Source organism: Rhipicephalus microplus, chromosome X (genome assembly GCF_043290135.1).
Source record: "Rhipicephalus microplus isolate Deutch F79 chromosome X, USDA_Rmic, whole genome shotgun sequence".
In the NCBI taxonomy this organism is placed as follows: Eukaryota; Metazoa; Arthropoda; class Arachnida; order Ixodida; family Ixodidae; genus Rhipicephalus; species Rhipicephalus microplus.
In genome coordinates, this window is record NC_134710.1 from 354,950,734 (window position 1) to 354,973,987 (window position 23,254).

The 23,254-nt window shown below is 44.8% G+C and overlaps 1 protein-coding gene across 2 annotated transcripts in view; it reads left to right on the forward strand.

The window, feature by feature from the left end:
- Window positions 1-23,254, forward strand: part of LOC119161987 (nose resistant to fluoxetine protein 6) — an 88,304-nt gene that overhangs the window by 12,444 nt on the left and 52,606 nt on the right. For both annotated transcript variants that reach the window (XM_075879853.1, XM_075879852.1), the window contains one exon: window positions 7,085-7,296. In XM_075879853.1, coding sequence (XP_075735968.1) covers window positions 7,085-7,296 — 212 coding nt within the window. The remainder of the gene's footprint in view (window positions 1-7,084; window positions 7,297-23,254) is intronic.

Sequence of the window (23,254 nt, forward strand, 5' to 3'; positions counted from 1 at the left end):
ACAGAAAGCACCGGTACGTGTAGTATTCAAAATCATTCAGCCGCTGCATCATCGTATTCGAACTCACCCGGCAGTGACTTGCACGTTCTACTCGCTATAAGGCTTTTTTTCTCTCTCTCAGCCAGATTTCCCGACCTTCGGGCCGATTAGCAGTTCTTTTCTCGTATATAGTGTCAGTGTGGCAATGCACGATTTCGAGAGCTTGCTTCACAGCTATTCCGTGCAACGCCCGCCTAGTACTTCACGTACTTCACGTCGGCAAGAAGGTACCACTGTATTGTATACGCGATCGTGCACGTAAAGTTTGTATTTCCAGTGCGCGTGCACACAACTAACACGCAGCGAGCGCACACCGTACAATACATACATATTTAGTCTGATAACAAGAAAAGTTTATTGTCCTTCCGTATGAATGACACAACTTCTAAAACGTGACACGATGCCTACAAAACTAAAAATGAAAGTTCGCGTCTGTTTTAGCTCAGTTCAAGAAATGAGTAAGAACCATTGTAGCACACAGCTGAGAACTCCGCATGCAAATATTATGCATTATTGATCAACAGTGAAGCGAATATACGTGAAAAGTGCCACCAGGTACATCCGGCGGTGCAGGCGATTCGCACCGAGTATACACACAGCTGGGCATCGCACAGCTTTCCTAAAACACGCAAAAGAAGCAGCACTCGTGCATTGACACGCTGCCGGCAGAGAACACCTACCACTCCGCCGGCGCCTGCGGCGACTGCTTGCCGGAAATCGTGAAGTGTTTATCTGCTTTTTCACTAGGAGGTAGTGCGGGTGTTTGCGATGCAGCGGCTTCACGAATATGACGTCATGGCCTCTCCTATATTTTTCCTTCCTCCATGGCCGGAGTTGGCCTTTGAGGAAGAAGATGATTATGACAATGATTTGCTGTTGTACCAGTTGTAACAAGAACGTGTAGCGGCTCAGGTGTTTGGCAACTTATCCCGCATAAGTGTTTCACGCCACCAGCGACCCTTCGAGTTCAAGAATTTTTAATCCCTTGAGACTCCTTCCCCGAATTCTGCCGTTTCTGGACATTAACAAAACAACAACACACATCAAAACTGGAGACATCAGCCCCTTCTCCTGTAAGAAATTTACGTGTACAGGTTGCGTGGCGTTACTGGTTCTCTTATTGTTGTCCGCAAAGGTCCAAGTTACTTCTGTCCTATAGTTTTGCAAGCTACATAGTTGTTTTATTGGGGACCTGATGGGGCCACATGCACTGCGTACCCCATGTTTGTTGAAAATTCTAATAATGTCTGTCACCTGGCTCATCGAAGTGTCTCTGGAGGACACGTGGGTTCTGTGTACTTAACTTCTTTTTCCCCCGCCATAGCGCCCGCTTTTTACTTTCTGCCCCACACCTCCTTCTCCTTTGTTGTCGCTGCCAGAAGCTGCATGCCTGCAACACCACGCACGAGCTGCAGACAGCCAAACTTTGCTCCTTTCGCGCCCCAAAGCCTTCGGGCATCAGCGACTGGGAAACCCACTCTACCACTTTTGGTCCCTGCGGAGGATTGAACTCCGGATAACCGACAAGCAGCATTCAACGGGGAGGGCTAAAGGAGCCGGGAGTGGGTTCACTTCGGCGCTCTAAATGACACTTGCTTTGAAAGGCTTTAGTCCAGTCTTGCGTTAGGACAAAATTTTCAAACACGGAAGGCTGTCACAAGAAGACGACGAGATAGGCACCTCGAGAAAACAGCGAAGACGGTGGCTCACTCGCTAACAGAGGCGGCTCGCTTTGACCCACTTATATGACATTGCGGTGACGGCGCCTCGTAGAAGAAGGGTGGGGGAAAAAACCTTGTTGTTTTGAGTGTGCAAACATAGTGAACGTTGGAGACAGTTGCCTGGCGAGTAGTCAACATGACAGCTTTAATTTATGTAACGCTGCCCAGCCTGGTGTACCCCTGCAAGAAACAGCTAGAGCGCATAATTTCTTATTGACTTGTGTCATAATTGACGTTTGTAGGATACTTTAATACTTTCATTCAGCAGTCCAAGCTAGTATGCAATTTATGTAGACTCAAACAGTAAACGTTTGCAATTCTTTTCACTTTGTGGGGGTAGTTTTTTGTAGTAATTATTTGAAATGCAAAAATAAGACTGCGTTGTTAGCACTGCGTACGTCAGACAGCCAGCAATGGCTCCAGTTATAGCTGATATTATTTTGCAGAAGTATTACGAGTGTAATTAACCGCAAGTATACAGAGCACCAGTGAAAGTTATGACACTGAAACAACTTCCCAACACACTCACTAGAAATTATCGTGTGTGTGGTAGGTATCTTCACAATAACGCCAAATTGAAGAGTGCCTCATTTGTGCGCAATGCATAACTGGCTCTAAGGGACCGGGCCGGGCCTGGCCCAAAACTTTGGGGCCTGAGCTGGGCTTGGGTCATATTTAAAAACGCCGGGCCAGGCCGGGCTGGGTCTGACCGGAGCATAGTGTTTTCGAGCCAGGCCTGGCCTGGGCTGGAAATATCGGCCCGTGCATTGCTGTACCTTCCGCCTGCATCAATATGAAATTGCAGAAGTCAAGGCACCTTTAAATATATCATCCTTCCAACTGCTGATGCAGGTAGGTGAACATGATAAGTTTAAAGTCCTCCGCTCTTGAGTATACGCCCAAACACTACTACCGGAAACGGCGATCTCAATGCTGGCGTCACGCACGCTTGCGTGGCGATTAGCTGCCATGAAAGCAAGAATGTCTGTTCTATGCAACTCATTGAGACCTTTTCTGGGCTGACGCGGCTTTCTGAACATGACCATCTCGTTTAGAGTTTCGTGATTTGTCACCAATGTCAAACTATTTGCCCGCATTGAAGGTCCCAGCTCGGAAAAAAAAAACCTTCCCACTTCTCTCTTTTTTACGCTCGGCCAAGATCGACAGTCATATTCACATATTTTTTATTCGCATATCATATTCGCACGTTCTTTCCTAAAACGAACTGCGCAGCGCATATTGCCGGTGTTCTTTTCATATCATCCCTACATCACAATGTCACCTTCTTTTCCCCCTCCGTCAAGTTTATAATTATCCCGTAAAGAAAGGGGAAAAAAATCGGCAGATCCCACGTACCATGGTAATAGAAACATGAATTTTCGCTACTCCAGAAGCGGTAAGCTCATAGTATCCCTGGATAAATGTACATAAACTAATTTCAGCGCATCACGCCTAAGTACAATTGCCGTTAACCAAACGTGGTGGCTGTAATATTCGAGAACCTATATAACGTTTATAATTTTCGATAACCAGCAGTGTATCAAAAATAGATGTTATAAGAAACATCAGGGTCTATTTGAAAACTAGTTCCGAAACCTAGTGTGACTATGAGGTAGAATACTTGATCTTCATGCAGAATGCTGGGGTTCAACCCATGCTGGAACGCTGACATTCATTCTTTCTGTTTGCCGGGTCAACGTTGCCGATTTCAGCGTTTTTAGCACTCACGTGTTAAAATTTCTCGTATGTGTTCTCGCCGTTCCTGGATAGATTTACACTCTCGATCATGTGGCACACACCCCCATACCTGTGGCACATACCCGCGGCTGGAGGAAGAGGTTGTTTGACGATGTACACGATGGAATTGGAAATTATTCATTTCATGAACAGTCATATTCGTCAAGCCATCTTACCCTTCCATGCGAATTTTGGGTTACTCCAAGTTGAACTGGTGATCATGAGAGCAGCCAGAGGTAGGCAGCTAAATAGATAGGTAGATAGATATTAGACGCTCAAAGCGCCTGCAGTTCGCCAAAAAATGTTTCGCATTTTAATAATGCTGGCGCTGTGCCAACTGCTGCCTTTGAGGGCACTGAAAACACCACTCATGAGGCGGTAATCACGCGGTATATTAAAAAAATTGAGCACTTTGAATAAAGTCTAAAAGTAAAAAGCGCAGTTATCTTGCCGCCAAAAAAAGTTTATTTCTGGATAACCGCTAGAAGTTTTGTGTTTAAAACCATTCGCAAGAGTCACTATTTAAAACGTTCATTAAGCAAACTTTGTTAATTGCCAAGCCTGGCGGATCAAAACAAATATTGCTAATTGCTATGTACGGCTCAGAACAATACTGCGCTGATTGGAGACACGGAGTGCTGTTGTTTAATTTCTTATTATTTGGTGCTTTCTAGGTGAAACATCCTGTATAGAAAAAATAGTTATGAAATGTACATGAGAAATGAGGATATGTTGTGGAAAATCAATCTATTAAAGAGATTTATGTTCATATTGTAACAATGCTGTGACGTTGTCGAAGGAAGCAGACTGTACGTCGAATATGAAACTGTTTTTTGGGCCAAACTTGTGGCCGGTACGAAAACTCAAATTACAGCAATACACTGGCAGCGGTGAACAGAGCATCGGCCGTCGATCAACTGACAAGCGATGAAGCGTGTCCGCATTTGTACATGTACCATCAAATATTTCATTGTTATCGCCAGCACACACATAACTTCCTTAAGAAACTGTAATGTTAGCGTTAGGCGCGTTATCGCATTGGAAGCTTTTACGAGTATATCGATTGTTCTTGATCAATGACGTGGTTTGTGCATAGCAGAATTTACAGTGTAACAGGGTGTTAACAAAATTCCAGAAATGAATGTAGCAATATATTCACCCCACAGAACACGTTGAAACTGCTACCAAACAGTAAAGCAACCCATCAGTGTAGAGGAACGCTTGATATTCAAATATAGCACTGATACTACTGTCGAGATATACGCTTGTAAAGTAAGCTGCCAAAATACGCTGGCTCTTTAGTCTGTTTTTACGAAATCTGGTCAAACAGTTCGGGTCAACATCAATGCAACACCAGTGCAATTTTTACCAAATCCGTGGTGAATCAAGCCAGTCGTCATATTTTGGTTAAAAAAAGGCTTCACTACATTGTGCCACCGAATACGCATTTGAAATTAGTGCAGTACTGTCGACTATTTTTAAATTTTAGGTACTAGATCTTGAGTTACACAACCCAAGCTTTGTAGTTATTCACAACAAATGGAGAGCAATGAACTTGTTTTCTGCTAAGCTCGATAACTTACCGGCGGACCAATACACACAATGGAGCAACATACTGCTTCTAAGTACGGCTGACAGAAGGGACAAGGTGAAGCATCCTAAAGAAAAATGGTTGGGACCGCAATAGTACAACACCACCTCACAAGAAACTCAATGAGCAAGAAGCATGGGACTACCATCGTTAGCGTCGTTTACAGACTAGCATATATCTTCATTTCCACCAACTGCATGTAATATATTCATAGATATATGTGCCTGGGCACAACCCAACACAACCCCACATAACATACACGTGCTGGGAGACACCGGTCGCTGTGTATACACTTGGCACACACAATCTATGTATACGTGCTCATCGTATAGGCGCATCTTCCCGATCTCGCCCTGGAAAGCCATCTGGTGACCCTCAGTCAGGTCCGGAAAGACGATGTGACAAGCGGGGCCATCGAATAAGAGGTGCCACTGCCGTAATCTATGTACTGTTTTCGTTCATTGGAGTCTATTTTCTCGAACAAGTATACAGGCAGATAAGCTATTTCAAATCTTCCTTGATACTCTTAATTTTGAGATCAGTTGATTGCGACATGTTCTATTTTTACTTTTTGAAATGACACAGACTCATGCTTAGTACGTGCACTTCGTATACTACAAATAAGCATCTTCGTTTCATATGATCCTGTAGCATCAAGGTTTCCGAACGAATGACTATGTTGCATAAACAATAGCCAAGATTACTTGACCGTAATTGAATAGAAAGTTGGGCGAGTTGGTGTGTATTCATATTAAAAGAAAGGCGGCGCACAAAAAGACGGAGACAAAGAAGAGAACCACACACAGCGCTGCACTCACAACTGAAAGTTTAATCCGAGCAACAAGAATTCAAAAAGTAATAGCCGCGCATGACAAGTGAGGTACAACGAGATTAAATGATACGCTCATCAATAAAAGTGAACTCTTTTTTGTGCAATGTAACCGAGGTCTGGCATACGCAAGCATCACTTAACTTGTTAATATGATAGGCTTCAGACACATCACGGGGGAATTGATCGTGGTGCTTAAAAATAATAACAGTGTTAGACAGATCAGGTGTGCACCCACACCTTCATTATGTGGGACAGACGGGCCGCTGTGTCCAGAAAAGGTTGCGGGAGCACTATCTCTCTTCGCATAACGGCACGCCTTCCCATTTGGCTTCGCATTGTGCCACGTGTGGGTGCACACCTGATCTGTCTAACACTGTTATTATTTTTAAGCACCACGATCAATTCACCCGTGAGGTGTCTGAAGCCTATCATATTAACAAGTTAAGTGATGCTTGCGTATGCCAGACCTCGGTTACATTGCACAAAAAAGAGTTCACTTTTATTGATGAGCGTATCATTTAATCTCGTTGTACCTCACTTGTCAGTGCGTTGTCATTAAATCTCGTTGTACCTCACTTGTCAGTTGTGAGTGCAGCGCTGTGTGTGGTTCTCTTTGTCTCCGTCTTTTTGTGCGCCGCCTTTCTTTTAATTTTACCGTAATTATAATGCATATAAATACGAACTGTTAAACACAGCCATCCCTCTCTTTTCTTACATTGTGAAGTCTTGTCATATTGTGTCCCAAAAAGCTGCCAAGATCCCCTTAATCGTCATTTACGTTTCTTATGCATGCAGCTTGTTATATTTGTATGGAGCCCAAATTTTATATGAATCAAATTGAGATCAGCGGTCAAGTCGAAATAATAGATAACTTCACGAAAAACAGTGACGTTAGGCATGTATTTTGATACCCAGCTCATAATTGCCTTGCACATAAGGGGGAGGGAGAAGTGAGAAAGAAACAAGATATGCAAAACATTCGCAGGAGGTTGCAAATATCGGCCCCTTAACGAAAAGCAAGCCTGCGGCAATGCTCCTATTAATTGTTCGGCCAGTGTTACCTACTTCTTCTTAATCTGAATGCTTACGTAACCTTGATGTGCTGCTGCAGTTGTCTGTCACTGCGCAATTCAATCAGCTTTGTAAGCGGCGGGATCATTGCAGTGTTCGATGCATCAGGCAAGTACCCTACGGGAGCTCTTCAGGCAACGCGGGCGGATTTCGGAGCGTTCGACGAGTGTCTCGAGACTGTGCTGCTGGATCGCGACGGGGACGTAGAAGCCCGCGGCCAGTACTGCAGCCTGCTCGTCTACGCTCGGAACAACAGTGACGCGGAGAATTACATCCTGCCGGCCATCGAGCTGGCCCATCCAAAAGTAAGTCATGCCAGACCAGGACACACTTGTGATATTTTTTTTGCGGAAGCTTCAAACGCTGCATCAAACGTGAACATGGTCCTTTTTCGGGTCCGAACAGCATCTCTAGTTCAAAGCCAGAAATCAAAACTGGTGTCTCTTGACCTCCGAAATAGTGCGATAGACCATCTCAGAGGCCTTCACTGACGGCTTTCGTTTAGGGAAATTTTCGCAATTTTGTGACACGAGATGTCACTTGTTCCACACTTGTCGTAGAACAAGTGAATCCTCAAACTCTTCTTTAAGAAAAAAAAATAAATATAGTTTTTGGTTCATTATATATTACGGCTTGGTGGCGCTAGCCACCGCCCGATCTAAAGGGTACAGCCATATCCATCCATTTATCCATCGTCGTGGTTCGGGCACCAAAAATATTGGCACGTGCCTCGTCGGTGCCAGCGTGCCTATGTAAACTCATCATCATCATCAGTAGCAGCAGCGACAGCCTGACTACGCCCCCACGGGGCAAAGGCCCTCCTATGTTCCAAAAATCAACCCGGTGTGGCGCTATCTGCTGCCACGTTATACCTGCATATTTGGAAATCTCATCGGCCCCCCCAGGATTGACAGATCTGGCTACTTTGCGCGAGATTGGGTACTTTTAAAAGGCCGCAGCGACAAAAAAATATACTTAGGCTACTTGTATACATCCTGCCTATTGTTCTGACTCTAGCATCAACAGGTAATAAACGTTAAAACCACGAGCAACTATAGAAAAAAAGCTCATTCACAGTGCCGGCTATGGTTCCACCGGCGTAACTGCATTTCTAAAGACGATAGTCTTTCTTGGAGACCTTCGAAGCAAAAAGTTTGGTCTGTCTGTTTTTCTGTATATTTCTCTGTTTGTTGGCCCTTAACGGTACTTTAAACGGCACCAAAGTGCCCAAATGATACTCCAAACAGCGAGCCCCATCCGCAGCGCCCAGCAATATTAATCAAGACTTAGCGTTCATACTTGTGCGATTGTCAATAAAAAGCAATTAGTGCGCATATATGAGGCACCATAACAACACGTCAATATTCTGTATGTGTGTCTTTTACTAGAAAAGGCGTACATAAGTAATTCTAAGGCCCGTATTCACAAACGCTCCTTCACTAAAGTGCCCCCCTCGACTTGACGAAGTCAAGGCGGAGCGTGCTGTTCTACTCAAGGAGCCGGTGCATTTCATGAACGCTCCTCCACACTTCCTTCGCCAAGAGAGGCTTCGGAAATGCTCCCTCCACTTGAGTGAACTGCATGGGCCGAGAAAAGCGCCTGATAACGAGAGTATTCGCAATTGTGGTTAAGAAATGCCTATCTCTGTATAATAAATAAACTCTTTTCTTACTCAAGCTTTTTTAATAAATTGACATTACAGCAAAATACATGTATTTAGAGTGGTAGCATGGTTTCCCTAAGCCTTGATCCGGTAGAGTTAGTGAAACCCCCGCTTCAAGTCTCGCAACAGTTGCGCCCAGGCTGCTGAATGAACAGCTGAATGCGTTTCGTCTGCTGCTGAACGTTTCTACGTACTTAGTTTATTTCGTCTCGTGTGCGTCTATTAATTGCAGTTTATATTTACGGTAGTGTCTGAGTGGGTGTTTGAGACCCTGCTTTCACCGGGGTGACTAACGAACTTCGTGAGTGATGGCAGGAAGCGGAACATATGGTTTTTTGCTTTGTTTACTTTCGCTTTGCTGAGAGCCTTCTGATCACTAGTGTAGCCACCAAACGTATAACGCGGTGGAGTGAGTAATTTCTACTTTATATCATATTACATTGGTGTGCTTTTAGTATGCACCTCCGACAAAGATTACTTGTACGTGAATTCGTTTTTGCTGCGGGAGTACGTGAACAGTTCCTGATTTCAGGAAATTGTGCTATGTTCATTTTTCTCAATTACTGCGAATTTCAACGTGGCACTTTCGTAGTTCCTCTGCATGTAATAGAAATTTCGGAAGACAATGCTCACAACTTCCATTCAAGGTTATACCCGGTAGCGTTCATTTGATTGACATGTGGGATTTAACGTCCCATAACCACCGTTTGATTATGAGAGACGCAGGGTAGCGTTAAAAAGTAGGCATGGTACACTCGTGGCTGAGCGTTTGAATTAGACTGCTATGCAAATTAACAAAAGCGATCGTGTGCCTTTCTTCAATTATTAGCGAAAACATCATATTAAAGTTGTTTTTTAATTAGCAACATATATAGACAGTTAACAATGCGTGTTTGTGTTTTTTGTGTTTCAATTTTAACATTTCAATCTTCCAAGGATGCCTGAGTAAGCAGTTATTTTTTCCATCTTCATTTCGCCCTGCATTTGTGGACGCTCTATAATGACAGATTAGAATAGACGTAACCTTTAAATCTCTGTAGCTTCCGTCTCCAAGTTCACACAGCGACCCCGTCTTAAAACTTTTGTCCTGATTCTTTACCTGCAAGCTAAGAAGCACATCCGTTAAAGCAGGAAATACCTTTGCACTTATGTTTTGGCTTTTATTTGTAGAATATTATTGCCGGGAATACCTCTTGAAGGTGATCGTGTTTTCTGTGCTTTATTCTAAAGCCTTGGAAGTACATAATTTATGGAAGGTGGTGTATTCTATTGGAAATGATAAAATTGAAGACGCTTCTGACTTTTGGCGCTGTTTTGTCTTAAAAACGGCAGTGGTGGTTCACTGAACCTTGGAAAAAGTGTCGTCAAGAAGCAGAGTTACTCTGCTGATTTAACGAAGACCAGTGCAACAAAGTGGTAAAAAATGCTCGAGAGTATTGGAGACATCGCGGATATATCTGGTCAAACCCCTGTAAATGAAATATCCGTTATCGTTGAAACATTAGCAAGTCTACACGCTGGAACCACGCCATCTCCGTTTCATGGAAGGGGAGTGGTGCTGGTGTATATAAAACAAGCTTGATTTTGTAGAACTGCTCTCCTGTAGAATCGTAGAAGAGGTTTTTGTGATTCTGTCTCATCCTTGAAAGACAAAAATGACAATAATTACGTATTCAAAAATAAACAAAGTAGAAATTTCGAATGGCAAAATAAACCTTTATTACATTTGGCTGATGAAGAGCCATGTGGCAAACGCAAATGTGCAGCTGAAAAGTGTGAATTAATCAAGCATATGCAGCTGACACACTGTCGAAATAAATTTTGAGATTGTAAGACATCATAAATAAGACCGAGGTAGTAGACACCATAGCGTGTCTTTTGCAGTGCAGCTGCACGCATTCACTGCAGATTTCGTCCTTGTGTATACAGTCATGCAAACTCTGCAATGCAATGCGAATACGGCACGTTTTAGGAAACTTTTCCTCTGTGTTCTTCCGTCGGCAGCCTGGCCCCTGCACAAAAGAGGCAAGACATATTATTATAAAAACCTAATAGCTAGAACACCAAAGCCACATTTTTTATTTCTTGGGATGCACTCATACAATATATTACTTGATTTAAAGAACCGCCATGGTTGAGTTATTGAGCTTTGCCTTTTTTGACACATGTTTGGCTCAGGCACTTTGGCCGCTCACCAGGCATATGGTTATGTAATTCCATAACCTAATTGCACAAATCAATGGCGTAGCTAGCAATATCTCTCCGGGGGGTGGGAGGTTCAACCATAAAAAAAGTCTTATAATGCATCTGCTGTGTTTCTATTTCGTATGTTTGCGTCTTTATACGACACTCCATGCATTCTTGCATGCGTGTGCTTGTTTCACCGAGCGCGAGCCTCTACTTGATTCACTAAAGCTGTGTGTGGTTGTTCATTGGTATTGTGACCTGCATAGACATTGTATATCGAAGCTATGTTTCACGCGTTGTAGCAACAACAGCACACTCAATGGGCCCAACTGCATTGAGTTTTGTTCTTCCTGAACTGTCTAATAGTAATCTGACCTGAGCAGGGGAGAAATGAACAAAAGAAAGAAAAAGGAGAACTTACCTTCTCGCAGATACCAACGATCATCTAACGAAAGCGTGCTTCGCCGTATATTTCGGCTAGGGTAGCAAAGATTCACCGGAGAAGAAGCCGCTCAGGAGTATCGTGAATGCAGCGCATCGACAGTTAGCTATTACGTTTCCTCTCAGCTTGTTTGTCAAGCTTTCGCGCGACGCTTGAAATGGTGTGGTGTGCAAGCTTCATCGAAACACTTGAAAGCACTGGCATTCACAGTAAGTCTTAGAGCACTCGCACGACGAGTACACGCACGGCCGAAGGCAGGTAATCCACTGGCTCATGCGCGAAACACAACACATCACGGCACTGGTGAGCGCTCCGCTTGACACCACGCCCGCCTGTCCCGGCGCCACAGTAGCCGTTGTCCAACCGTTACAAGACAGCTCCGTAGTGAACGTGCTCCGTCACTGTTGAAAGAACGCGGCGGTGGCAGCCAACTTGATTGATAAACGCTGTCAAAGCGAGACGGGCTCCGCCATCGACGTGATGTTGGCGCAGAAACTTCACTCGAGGAACGATTCAACGTAGCTCGACCGCTTCCTTGACAATCTCGAGGAAACGCTCGAGATTTTCTCAAGTGAAGGAAGCGTTTTAAGTGAAGGGCAGTTTGTGAAAGGGAAAACGCCAGTCAAGGAGCGTTTCGAGGGAAGGGTCGAGTCGAGGAGCGTTTGTGAATACGGGGGCACGGACCATAGCGTTTATCACGTTGCGCTGACCATGCAATGCTTGCACGAAAAGGCAAGTGTTTCTAACGCTTTGCTAAGACGGCATGGTGGTGGCACCTACCCGTCGCCTTGCGTTTCTCACCTTATCACCTGCGAGACGGGCGCACAGGGCGTGCATGCTTCGTTTTCCAAAATAACTGCCAGATAGCGCTCATGTCTCACGTGTGACGTGACTTCATGAGCTCGTTCGCCTTCGCTGCACGCTCGAGGCACTCTAGCGCAGCGCCTTCAGAATACCATTCACCCATTTTCTTGCGCAGAACATCTGCGCATTTCTTGCGCAGAACATTGCGACATCTGCAGTGTAACTTCGACGACATCTGCAGTGTAACTTGTAGATACGGGGCCGATGTTTTTAGTCAGCATGCCGGAAGCAATTGTGTGCGCATTAATTTTTCTAGGCCACCATGGTTTTCGTATTATTGCTGGGAATGTTTTGTTCACTCTCTCCACACGCAAGACTATCGTCTTTAAACGACATCTGCAGTGTAACTTGTAGATACGGGGCCAATGTTTTTACTCAGCATGCCGGAAGCAATTGTGTGCGCATTAATTTTTCCAGGCCACCATGGTTTTCGTATTATTGTTGGGAATCATATAGGTTTGGCAGCACTGTAACGTAGCTGGCGGGGTACTCGTTCAAGCTTTCTATCTGCTATCCGCCTCACGCACTAACGGTCTAAAGTGTACAGCTAGAGCCATCCTAAGCAAACGTTGGGGAAAAGCAGATGCGTGCGGCCGATAAAAGCTTCGCGCAAAGTGCATCCATCTCGCTGTTTTTGCAGTAATTTTTTGTTATGGTTCAGGATTATTACTTTCACTGCTGGTGCTGTTGCACTTATCAGTCATGATGCCTTTTATGTCGCCTGCTCTATTTTATTTGTTTTGAAATGACAAGCTCGTTTTTTATCATTGTGCGCAGGCACAATGTACTGCATGTGCTTCTTACGTGGTAGCGTCTAAGCTGAAGTTTGCGTAGGATGTTCATTGATTGATTGATATGCGGGGTGTAACGTCCCAACACCACCATATGATCATGAGAGGCGCCGTAGTGGAGGGCTCCGGAAATTTCGAACACCTGGGGTTTTTTAACGTGCAACCGAATCTGGGCACACGGGCCCACAATATTTCCGCCTCCATCAGAAATGCAGCCACCGCAGCCGGGATTCAATGCGTAGGATGTTGGTACAGACACAATAAAAAAATTTGCATGCGAAGAGCCCAGCTGTTCATGTTTTTCCAGTAACTATACCTGTATACTGCACATCTAGTCTTCTGTTAAGGGGCCATTAGTGATAAGCGCTTTCAAAATTTTGCCAAAAGACGTATTTTGTTGCCCCGAGTCCGTATTAGAGAGCCAGTACAGCACCTTCATCAAGTGGAGAATATAAGTGCCGAAATGCCAGCATTGACATTCTGGATCAAAGTCTAAACCTACGGAGATGCATCACGTGCAAATCTTATAGAAGCCAATGCAGACAAGGTAATTAAACATTTATTGCGATTGCAAATATGTGAACAGTCTCGGCTGGTTCTTACCGTCATGGTCACCACCACCGCCGGAGCCGCCGTCATTCACATATATGTATATGTATGTATATACCGGGTGTTCAAAATGAAGAATAGTAATAGCGCACTGAAAACGAGGACACAAGGAAGGAACACACACACACACACACATGCATAGCGCAACTTTCAGCAGTTTTATTTTGCGATACCAAGGCTATTTATAGAGCCAAAATAAACAATAAATATGCGCACATCTGTTGCACAGAAGAATAGGATTACTAAGCATCAAGGCGAGCACCAAGAAAAGCAAATATCTTTCTTTTCAGCGCTATAGAGCTGATACGCATGTCACCCAACTTCTCTATCGCCCCGGCTTCTATATGATGTCACGTATAAGCTGATTTCCGTTTCGTGCCATAATTCTGCATTTTTCAAACAGAGCAAAACAAGCACACTTTCTACAGTGTACTGCTAAGAAACCGCCTGCCACTTTTCTAACATCGTAATGGTGTTCACGCAACCGTTCATTTAGGCAACGGCCGGTCTGACCGACGTAGCAGCGGCCATGAGATAACAGCAGGCAATGCACTACACACAGAGCGCAATCAGCTTCGCCGTGGTGGTCTAGTGGTTATAAGGTACTCGGCTTCTGACCCGCAGGTCACGGGATCAAATACTTGTTATGGCGGCTGCAGTTCCGATGGAGGCAGAAATCATGTAGGCCCGTATGCTCAGATTTGGGTGCACGTTAAAAACCCCAGGCGGTCTAAGTTTCCGAAGCCCTCCACTACAGCATCTCTAATAATCATATAGTGGTTTTGGGACGCAAAACCCCACATATCAGTCAATCAGAGCGCAATGAACAGACTTGTTTTTGTGCTTCATTTGGTACCCCCTTTTTTCGTTTGCATGCCTCGTCGTGATCACACACAACCGTTCCAACTTATTTGGCACAGAAAAAAGCTCATACACTTTGGCCCACTGCGCAATCTTTCTCAGATTATGGGGAACCACGTGTACATAAGGTATTAGCCTTGTGCGATTTCCTTTCCCAATTATTCTCGCAACAGGATGGGCTTCGTTTCTGCAGTCCTTCGGAATACATTCAGCCACCAAAACGAGCAAAGGCTGAGAAAATCCTGCATCCAGAAGCCTCCTTCGTTGCTGGTTGAAACTGAATTGTACCATATTCTACCAGCAACGAAGGAGGCTGCTGGATGCAGGGTTTCTTCAGTTTTTGCTGGATGCATGATTTCCGAAGCCTTTGCACGCCTGTGTTCTGAGATATCCGGTACCAACGTTAGATTGTCTTTCGCATTATTACGCATGCAAGGTAGTGAGGGTCAGCGCAAAGCTACTCCCTAAAGGGGCGCATCTGTTTCGTGTCGTGTTAAGTGTGGGAAGAGGGTGTAAGCATAGGCATACAAGGTAACAATTGCCTGTGTCCTCTCAGCCGGGAAAATCAAAATGTGACAGCGTGGTGCTCCATGAGCCTTACGCATGATCATGATGAACGCGATAACAGGAGACCATTTCTTGTGACTTTAGATCACACGGAGTTAACTTGTTGTTAACGCGTTAGCTTGACCGTCCTGTACTAGGGTACCTCTGGTAGCATAGAGTCTCTTCACTGAAGGTCTTCCAAGTAAATTCACGTGAAGTCCTTTCGAGCTAATATGGCTCCTTGTGGCGTGAGCTTTTATACCAAACAGAAAGTAGACGTGATGCTCATAATTGCTGAAATGAATGGCAGCGTTTCGTGAGCGATAGAGCTTTACGCGTCTCGCCACTCACACCATGCCTTTCCAATAAGGTTCACTTTCATAAACCAATTTCGACACTTTTGCACAACAGACTTTGTCCACCTTTCAAGAGGGAGCACGAAGGTAATAATTGAAGACGACTTTGAAATCGACGTTATCGCGTGCGCAACCCCGATGCCAGAGCTCAGTATTGGACAGATGGCTGATCAATGCAGTCAGAGCGTCGGAACAGTCACAAATGTTCTAAGAAGGAACAAGTTCTATCCATATCACGTTCAACTTCATCAGGACCTAAATGAGGCGGACTTTGAAAGGCAAGTTAACTTCTGCGATTGGGGCCTCATCAAAACTGATCAAAAAATGACTTTTCGCATAAAATAATTTGCACTGATGAAGGTTGGTTTTGCCTAACAGGAAGTGTTAATCTCCACAACGCCCATTATTGGGCACAAGAAAACTCACACTGGCTGAGACAGCACAAGCATCAATTGCACTGGAATGTGAATGTATGGTGCGGCATACCTAGGGACAGGATCATCGGACCTCACTTTTTTGAGGACAACTCGAGTGAAAAGTTTTACACAGAAGAAATATTAAGTATTGTCATTGATGATCTTGTCTGCAGTCTTTCACTGAGTGACCTGCACCAAGTATCATTTCAGCCTGATGGAGAACCACCACAATTTTCTACGGGGACTGGTTAGACAGATGTTTTTCACTACATTGGATTGGGCGCGCAGAAGCAATGTTTCGGCCGCCAAGACCTCCTGACCTTTCTCCACTCGAATTTTTCCTTTGGTGCTACGTTAAAGATCGAGTTTACATAACCGAGCCCAGCGATGTTAATGACATGAAGGACAGAATCTCATCTGCCTGTGCGAGTATTCCTGCAGAAGTAGCATGCCGAATCACCGATTGAACGCGAGAGTGGTTTATGCCTTGCGTTGCTGCCGAAGGCCGATATTTTAACACTTTTTGGGCACTGACGTCTTGAGAGGTGAAGAGTTTTTAGGAGATTTGTGCATGATCGAATTAAGCTTATGTAGCAGCATGAAATATGCATTAGCAAGGATGAAACTGTTTCAGTTATTATTGGTGGAGTTGTTCCTCTTCATTTCAATAGAAGTTACAGTACTTGGACATCAGTAGTAACGTTGTTCGCGTGGACTAGGCAACGACCTCACACGTTTCTCTAGTCATTGTTATGCACGCGCACTGGCATCCAGATTCTCCGCTCGCACCGTTATTTCGGCATGGTATCTGCCACTATCGTTAGAGGCTCTGCAGTTGCGTGTTACGACACTGGTTGAAAAGGTCAATGCCTCTTCTATTTTATCAATGCCAGCCAGATGCGCCCAATCCAGCTATTCCCCCCCCTCTCCTCTAGCCCTTTCCCGCTTTCCCCATCGCCTAGCCTTCGGCTGTGCTTTGCGGTCATGGGAGAGAGTAGCCCCTCATGCAGTGTCTCATGACGGAAACCATATGAAGTAATCTTTTGTTCAATTGTGTACCGGTCCGTGGGGCAGCGTCTTGCATTCCTTGTGTTTAAAATATTATCAGTCACGCTAGCTTGGTGAAATATACGGTGTTTTTTATATAGCGTGTCGTCGTTGGTGGCGCTATGCGGACAACCAATAGGAAAGCGTTTCTGCAACGTTTCTACATGTTCTGCTCTGTGACGTGGTGGCGGCATTGTCTCGAGCCAGAAAGAAGCAGCATGAAGGAGCGAATCTTACAGACGTTTAATATTGGTGCGGGGAACAAGTCAATCGCATCTTCGGGAAAAAGTGCTTGGACGTAATTGTGGCGCTTGCAGCGCGACCCCTCATATAACACCGCATCACGACCACTCTCTGAATTAAGGTGGACCTACGGCTCCCGTCGAGAAGCGCGCGTTCGCACTGTTATTGAAATAAAAAAGGCGTTGCAAGGATTCATCGATTTTTATTTCGGTGGCTGAGAGGGCATGGCTAACTGTTATCACCTATGCCTACACTTTCACCCTTCTCATACACTAAGTATCGAACACAACAGATTTGTCACTTTAGGGAGGACCTTTGCGCTTACCCTCACCCTCTTGCATGCGTAATCATGCGAATGACAGTTAAACTTTGGAGCCGCATATCTTTGAGCACAGGTGTGCTAGCGAAAATCTTCCAACTGAAACTGCGTAAAAGCACCACTGCCTACATTTTTTCATATAAACATGATAACTTAACGGCAGCCAGTAAAAATGTAATTAATAAATTTTAGTTAATTGCTCTGCGACTGTGATCAATAACATTTACCTTTCTGTCACCCTGGCCGTTTAACGCATTTGCACAAGTGGTTCTGACATGTGTTCGAGCGCCTAAATAAAAAAAAATTTGAAGCTTTACTTTCAACACCATTTACATAACAAGAATACGCAAGTCTTCTCTTTTTGCGGAGCAAACATCACCTTTACGGCTGGGGTCGTCTGCGAGCGCGTTTATCTCATGAGTGAACAAGGGGGGTGTGGGGCTTGTGGTTGCTATCGTGGCAACCATCGGTGCGCAACTTGTGCTTTTCCCCCCAGAATGCAGGAGCTTCTACGGGCTGTGTTATCACCACGATATACGGTGCCAAAAAGTGTACATGGAGCGGCCGTGTTCTCTTACACACTATTCTGTAGAGTTACGTGAGATCGTATCTAAATGAGTTGGCTGCAAGCCTCACTTCGTAAATCAACGGCGTCGCTACGCATGAGCCTTGTTGTGGTCATTTACTGTGGCAGCGCCGTAGAAAACTTGGTCACTTAAGAAGCGCATGTTTACTACAAATAATATTGCTCCTACAGATGCTGGCCTTGCTTGGTAAAACATTCGAATATGTTGCTGTCACATTCATTGCATTTCCCTTTCCGCGAAACTGTGATTTTTTTTGTTTTCTCTAAGTCTCACACTAAAGCGGAGCGAATGTTTTCTTTTGTGCCTCTTACAGAAACCGACCCAAATGTTCACTAAAACCTACTCTAAAGTCGACGTTGATTGTTGAAATGGTAGTTCAGAAACCTCGTAGTGTTACTTTTATGCCAAGGAAGTGCTTATTTTGAAACTAAATTACGTTTTAGTGGCCCGCATAGCGTTAGCGCACTTCAAACTACCCACCCAAGCAGCACGCCTCACATCACTCTTGCCATGCACAACGTTGTCCGGCTTTATTGCGCGGCCGCCGACACCAGAAGCAGCAGAACAAAAGCAGTGAGAACCACAGCAGCAACAATGGTAATTCAACAATTTCCTGCCATTCGCTCAGAGATGGCAGACGTTATTGGTCCAACTGAGACCCGCTAGATAGCACAGCCTATCTTGTTCAACTATGCAAAAATTGAGTTTTCCAACCACTACGTTGTTCAGGATGTTCTTTTTCCATGAATCAAACAGAAACCAACAAGCAGCGTTTTATTACGCGTCTTTATGAACGGAAGGTTCTTTATTTAGTGCAGGTAGTCAAATTACTAGTGAATAAATGTAGGCGTTTTGTCTGACGTCAACGGGATCATATTTAGGATGTCGTATTGTGGCGCATGTATTCTTGTACATTTAATTTGATTTTTCGCTAAGTAGGGCACTGCTGTTGATAATATTGTCGTTTTAAACGTTGTGGTACATTCAGTTTTCACTCTGATGTACAATGCTGTTTGATTTTAGTGTCCCTTTCAGGTATGTAATGTCGCACAAACGTCTCGCGATCACCTGGATCAAATTCAGACTATGTCTGAAAGGTGTTACAAGCTCTGTATTATCGTGATAAAAAAACTGCGCTACATTCACTGCGAAATACGAAATGCTTTGCTCACTCTACATGAACAGGGTCGGGGTGAGAGCTGGCAAAAGTGAACTGTATTATAAACACTTGATGGTCGGTGCCCTATTAACTGCCAATACTCTAGTCCTAAGTACAGACAAGACGCAGCTGTTATATACCTTCTTTTTGAGAGATTGTGGCACTCTACCAGTCATAATATTAGAATGCTTGCCGATTGTGCTCCACCCCATTCTTACTCTTCTAGTTACTTCAGCCTCGTGCTTTGGCTCCGCGGTTGCTACATGTCTTAAGTAGAAGTACTCTGTCACAACTTCGACCACACTGCTACCTATCTAGAATCGCTGTTCTCTTCCGAGGTTGTTGTTCATTACAGTAGCCAGAGCAACCATGACTATAATGTAAGAGCTAGCAGTAACCCAGATGACATCCAGGAACACAATGGCTCGCAACCAGGAACGCAATGGCTCACTGACAGACTGTTTTCAGTTCTTTTTTGTGTGTTAATAAGAGACACTTTCTAAGGCCGATTTCGCCAACTTCTTTCATGTTTTACGCTTTAACTTTTTTTTAAGTAGAGAGCGTATAACAACGTCTCTAAGAATGGGCTGCTTGCCTTTCACAGCACGTTGTGTAAAGACTTGTTCACTCCTTCGACTAGCACCGGTCAAGCCACAATTTGTACCTGGGGACAAAAATGTGACCGAAGGCGACCGATGTTCACACGGGCGAGTGGGACCTACCGGTCACGACATAGAAGTCACGTGCCCTCACCACACCTTCGTCTCGCAGAACCAACTAACGTGCTGTTCCCGCATACATTCGATTGGTTGCAAAGTTTCTGACCAAAATTACATGACTGAAGAGTCGGGCAGCGATAATGCTTAGCCTAGTCAGTAGCTTTGCGACCATAGCGGCCATTTGCAACCAGCTGCTTCACGAATAACTTGTTCTCGTGATCATTGCTATAGTTTTAGAAAAATCAAAACGGAAGGACAAGGAGGTTAGCCAGGGTTGCTTGTTAGGTGTGAACCGACGTCAAGGGCAGAAATTTGTCATGCAGCAACATTTAAAGGAACAGTGCAAGAGCAACAGCTTGAATCTCTCTAACGACTTTCTAAAGTTGACATTTCAATGTCATCACAAGAACACGCCGAAGCACTGAACAGAAAATTCGCGTGCAAAAAAATACTGAGCAAAATCGACATCGCTGATGTCGCAAATTTTACAAGTAATCATCATAATAATAATTGTTGGGTTTTAACATCCCAAAAGCACCATATGGTTATGAGAGTTGCCGTAGTTCAGGGCTCCGGAAATTTCGACCTCCTGGGGTTCTGTAACATGCGCATAAATCTAAGCACACGGGCCTTGAGCACTTTCATCTCCATCGAAAATTCGGCCGCCGCGGCCGGGATTCTTTTACGCGACCTGCGGGTCAGCAGCTGAGTGGCTTAGCCACTAGACCAACGCTGCGGGTCTTTCGAATATTATAATAGCTGTTTTGGTTGCCAGCTGCACTCAAACAGACCCCGCGGCCCATTCTAGGAAAAACGATTCAGGAAATCAAAACTGATGGATTCGGGCCAACAACACTTGTAACGATGCCATTATTGTCGCCGAGTAGCAATTAAGCAACCACTGCCGAGAGCTGGAATGAGGCAATTACGCACGAAGTCGATCGCGCGTAAGCACGTCAAAGAATACGCATCCCGAACATCGTACACAAGCTGGCCTGCTACATGCCAACCAATGGCCGAAAGGAAGAAAGAAGGCCGGGGGGGGGGGGGGCGATGATATATTTTTTTTGGCCTTGTATGCTGTCATGAAGAGCCGCTATGAACATTTTTTTAACATTTTATATTTCAGCTCAGCGATGAATCTCTTCTTGCAGCGAAGCTGCTTATTGCTATAGACCTATTCCAGGCTTGTTAACAGTGACAGGTGCCATTGGCATACTGATTGATTGATATGTGGGGTTTATCGTCCCAAAACCACCATATTTCATATTTATCGTCGCAAACCACCATATTCCACCATATTTATTATCCCAAAACCACCATATGATTATGAGAGACGCTGTAGTGGAGGACTCCGGAAATTTCGATCACCTGGGGTTCTTTAACGTGCACCCAAATCTGAGCACACGGGCCTACAACAGTTCCGCCTCCATCGGAAATGCAGCCGCCGCAGCCGGGATTCGATCCCCCGACCGGCGGGTCAGCAGCCGAGTACCTTAGCCACTAGACCACCGCGGCGGCGCGCCGTCGACATACTAAGGCGCTTATATAGGGCCATCGTATTCAGGCGCTGTGCTTGGAGGAAGCTTCGTAGTTGTTACTTGGCTGTCGTTCCAGTTTTAATGTAATATAAGAGGGGGTGGCGGCCAACTTTGGGCTGAGCGGAGCTGCCTGCCACGACTTGCTGCAAGCGGTTCAGTAAATTTAGAGCACCTACCACTCTTTACAAACAAGGAATAGGTCTATTGGAAAAACCTAAATTCGGCCGTCTAGGTCGGCAAAACTCCTAGCGGGTATGTGCCACCGATATTGAACAAACACCACTGCTCACCGCTGGTCTTTCGAAATTGAGAAGGTGTTCGTAAGCATAACTGTGTGTGCCACAAATATGACCAGATCCCAGTATTCACCAATGCTCTACAGAAAATGAAGAATAGGACACATGTGTGGCCACACACACAAACATTTGCGGGCCGATGTGACGAATAATTTGGCAGGCACTAATTAGCCATCCAAACTAGCTCAATCATATGCACCGGGGCCATTTCGGCTTCGCTGGTTGCCCATTCGTACGGAGTGCATTAAGGGGGGGGGGGGGGGTATTTTTAACGTATTCTTGAGAAACTATAGGCCTCATTTAAATGTTTGCCTGCGTAAGTATTCGCTAACAAATATGCATGCTTTACTTGCAAACTCTCGAGTGCGAAGTGAAAACTAGTTCAGTTGCGATCAAAGCACCACAGTGAACGTGCCATCTCCACTAAAGTGCTCGTGAAGACGAGTATGAGGGCATGGAAACGACAGATTCCCAAGAGGCTTTAAAGAATTCATTTCACCAGTGTGAATAAAAAAGTGCGATAAATCAAATCATAAAAAATAACAAGCTTCACACTACTACATCTTGACTGCTTTTTAGATGCACCGCGCTGAGGTCCGTACGTCTACGCAACTTCGCTTGCTAAACAGTGTAAAAAAAAAAACACTGTCGACTGCGATTGGCGTACTGACTAATTGCCCCTTATAAGTGATGAGAAGCATCTCCGTGGTATAGACCATTCATAGGACATACAAACCTTGTAACGCTCAATAAACCCATGACTGTACACTGCGTTTTATTGAGTATTTATTCTGCCTCAGTTCACTGAACTGTTATCTGGCCCTACCTTATAACAATCAATGTCTTGTGAGTCTGAATGCAGAACGAGAAGCCGGTGTAACAATAGCGGTACCTGCTCGAGTTCCCCTCGATTTCATCCCACTTCCTGTCTGCCATCTCGTTTGCATAATACTGTAGTTCTAAATATTTGACTGATGCCCCGCCACGGTAGTCTAGTGGCTAAGGTACTCGGCTGCTGACCCGCAGGTCGCGAGATCAAATCCCGGCCGTGGCGGCTGCATTTCCGATGGAGGCGGAAATGGTGTAGGCCCGTGTGTTCAGATTTGGGTGCACGTTAAAGAACCCCAGGTGGTAAAAATTTCCGGAGTCCTCCACTACGGCGTTTCTCATAATCATATGGTGGTTTTGGGACGTTAAACCCCACAAATCAATCAATCAAATCAAATATTTGACTGATGTTTTCCAACAGAGTGGCCTAACAACAGCAGACTGCCACTCAGTCATGTGTGCCACACCAACCACTGTGCCAGTATTCATGTTACGTGTGATGATTGCAATACAACTTTTAATAAAAATACATCACCTAGAGCAGAGGTGGCCCAAGAACATACTCAATAAAAACTTTTAAAAAATATGGCATGAAGCGATCCCGTCGCTTCTGGCCCGTGGCGGCCGCTTGACTGGCTTCGTGCCGTACTTTTTAAATTTTTTATTAAGTACGTTCGTGGGCTAGACAGGCGTGACTTGTCTAAAGCATTCTTTTCGTGAAACAGCGCATGTGTTCACCATGGATGTGTTAAAACATAACCATGAAACAGAAACTGTATTTAGGAATCA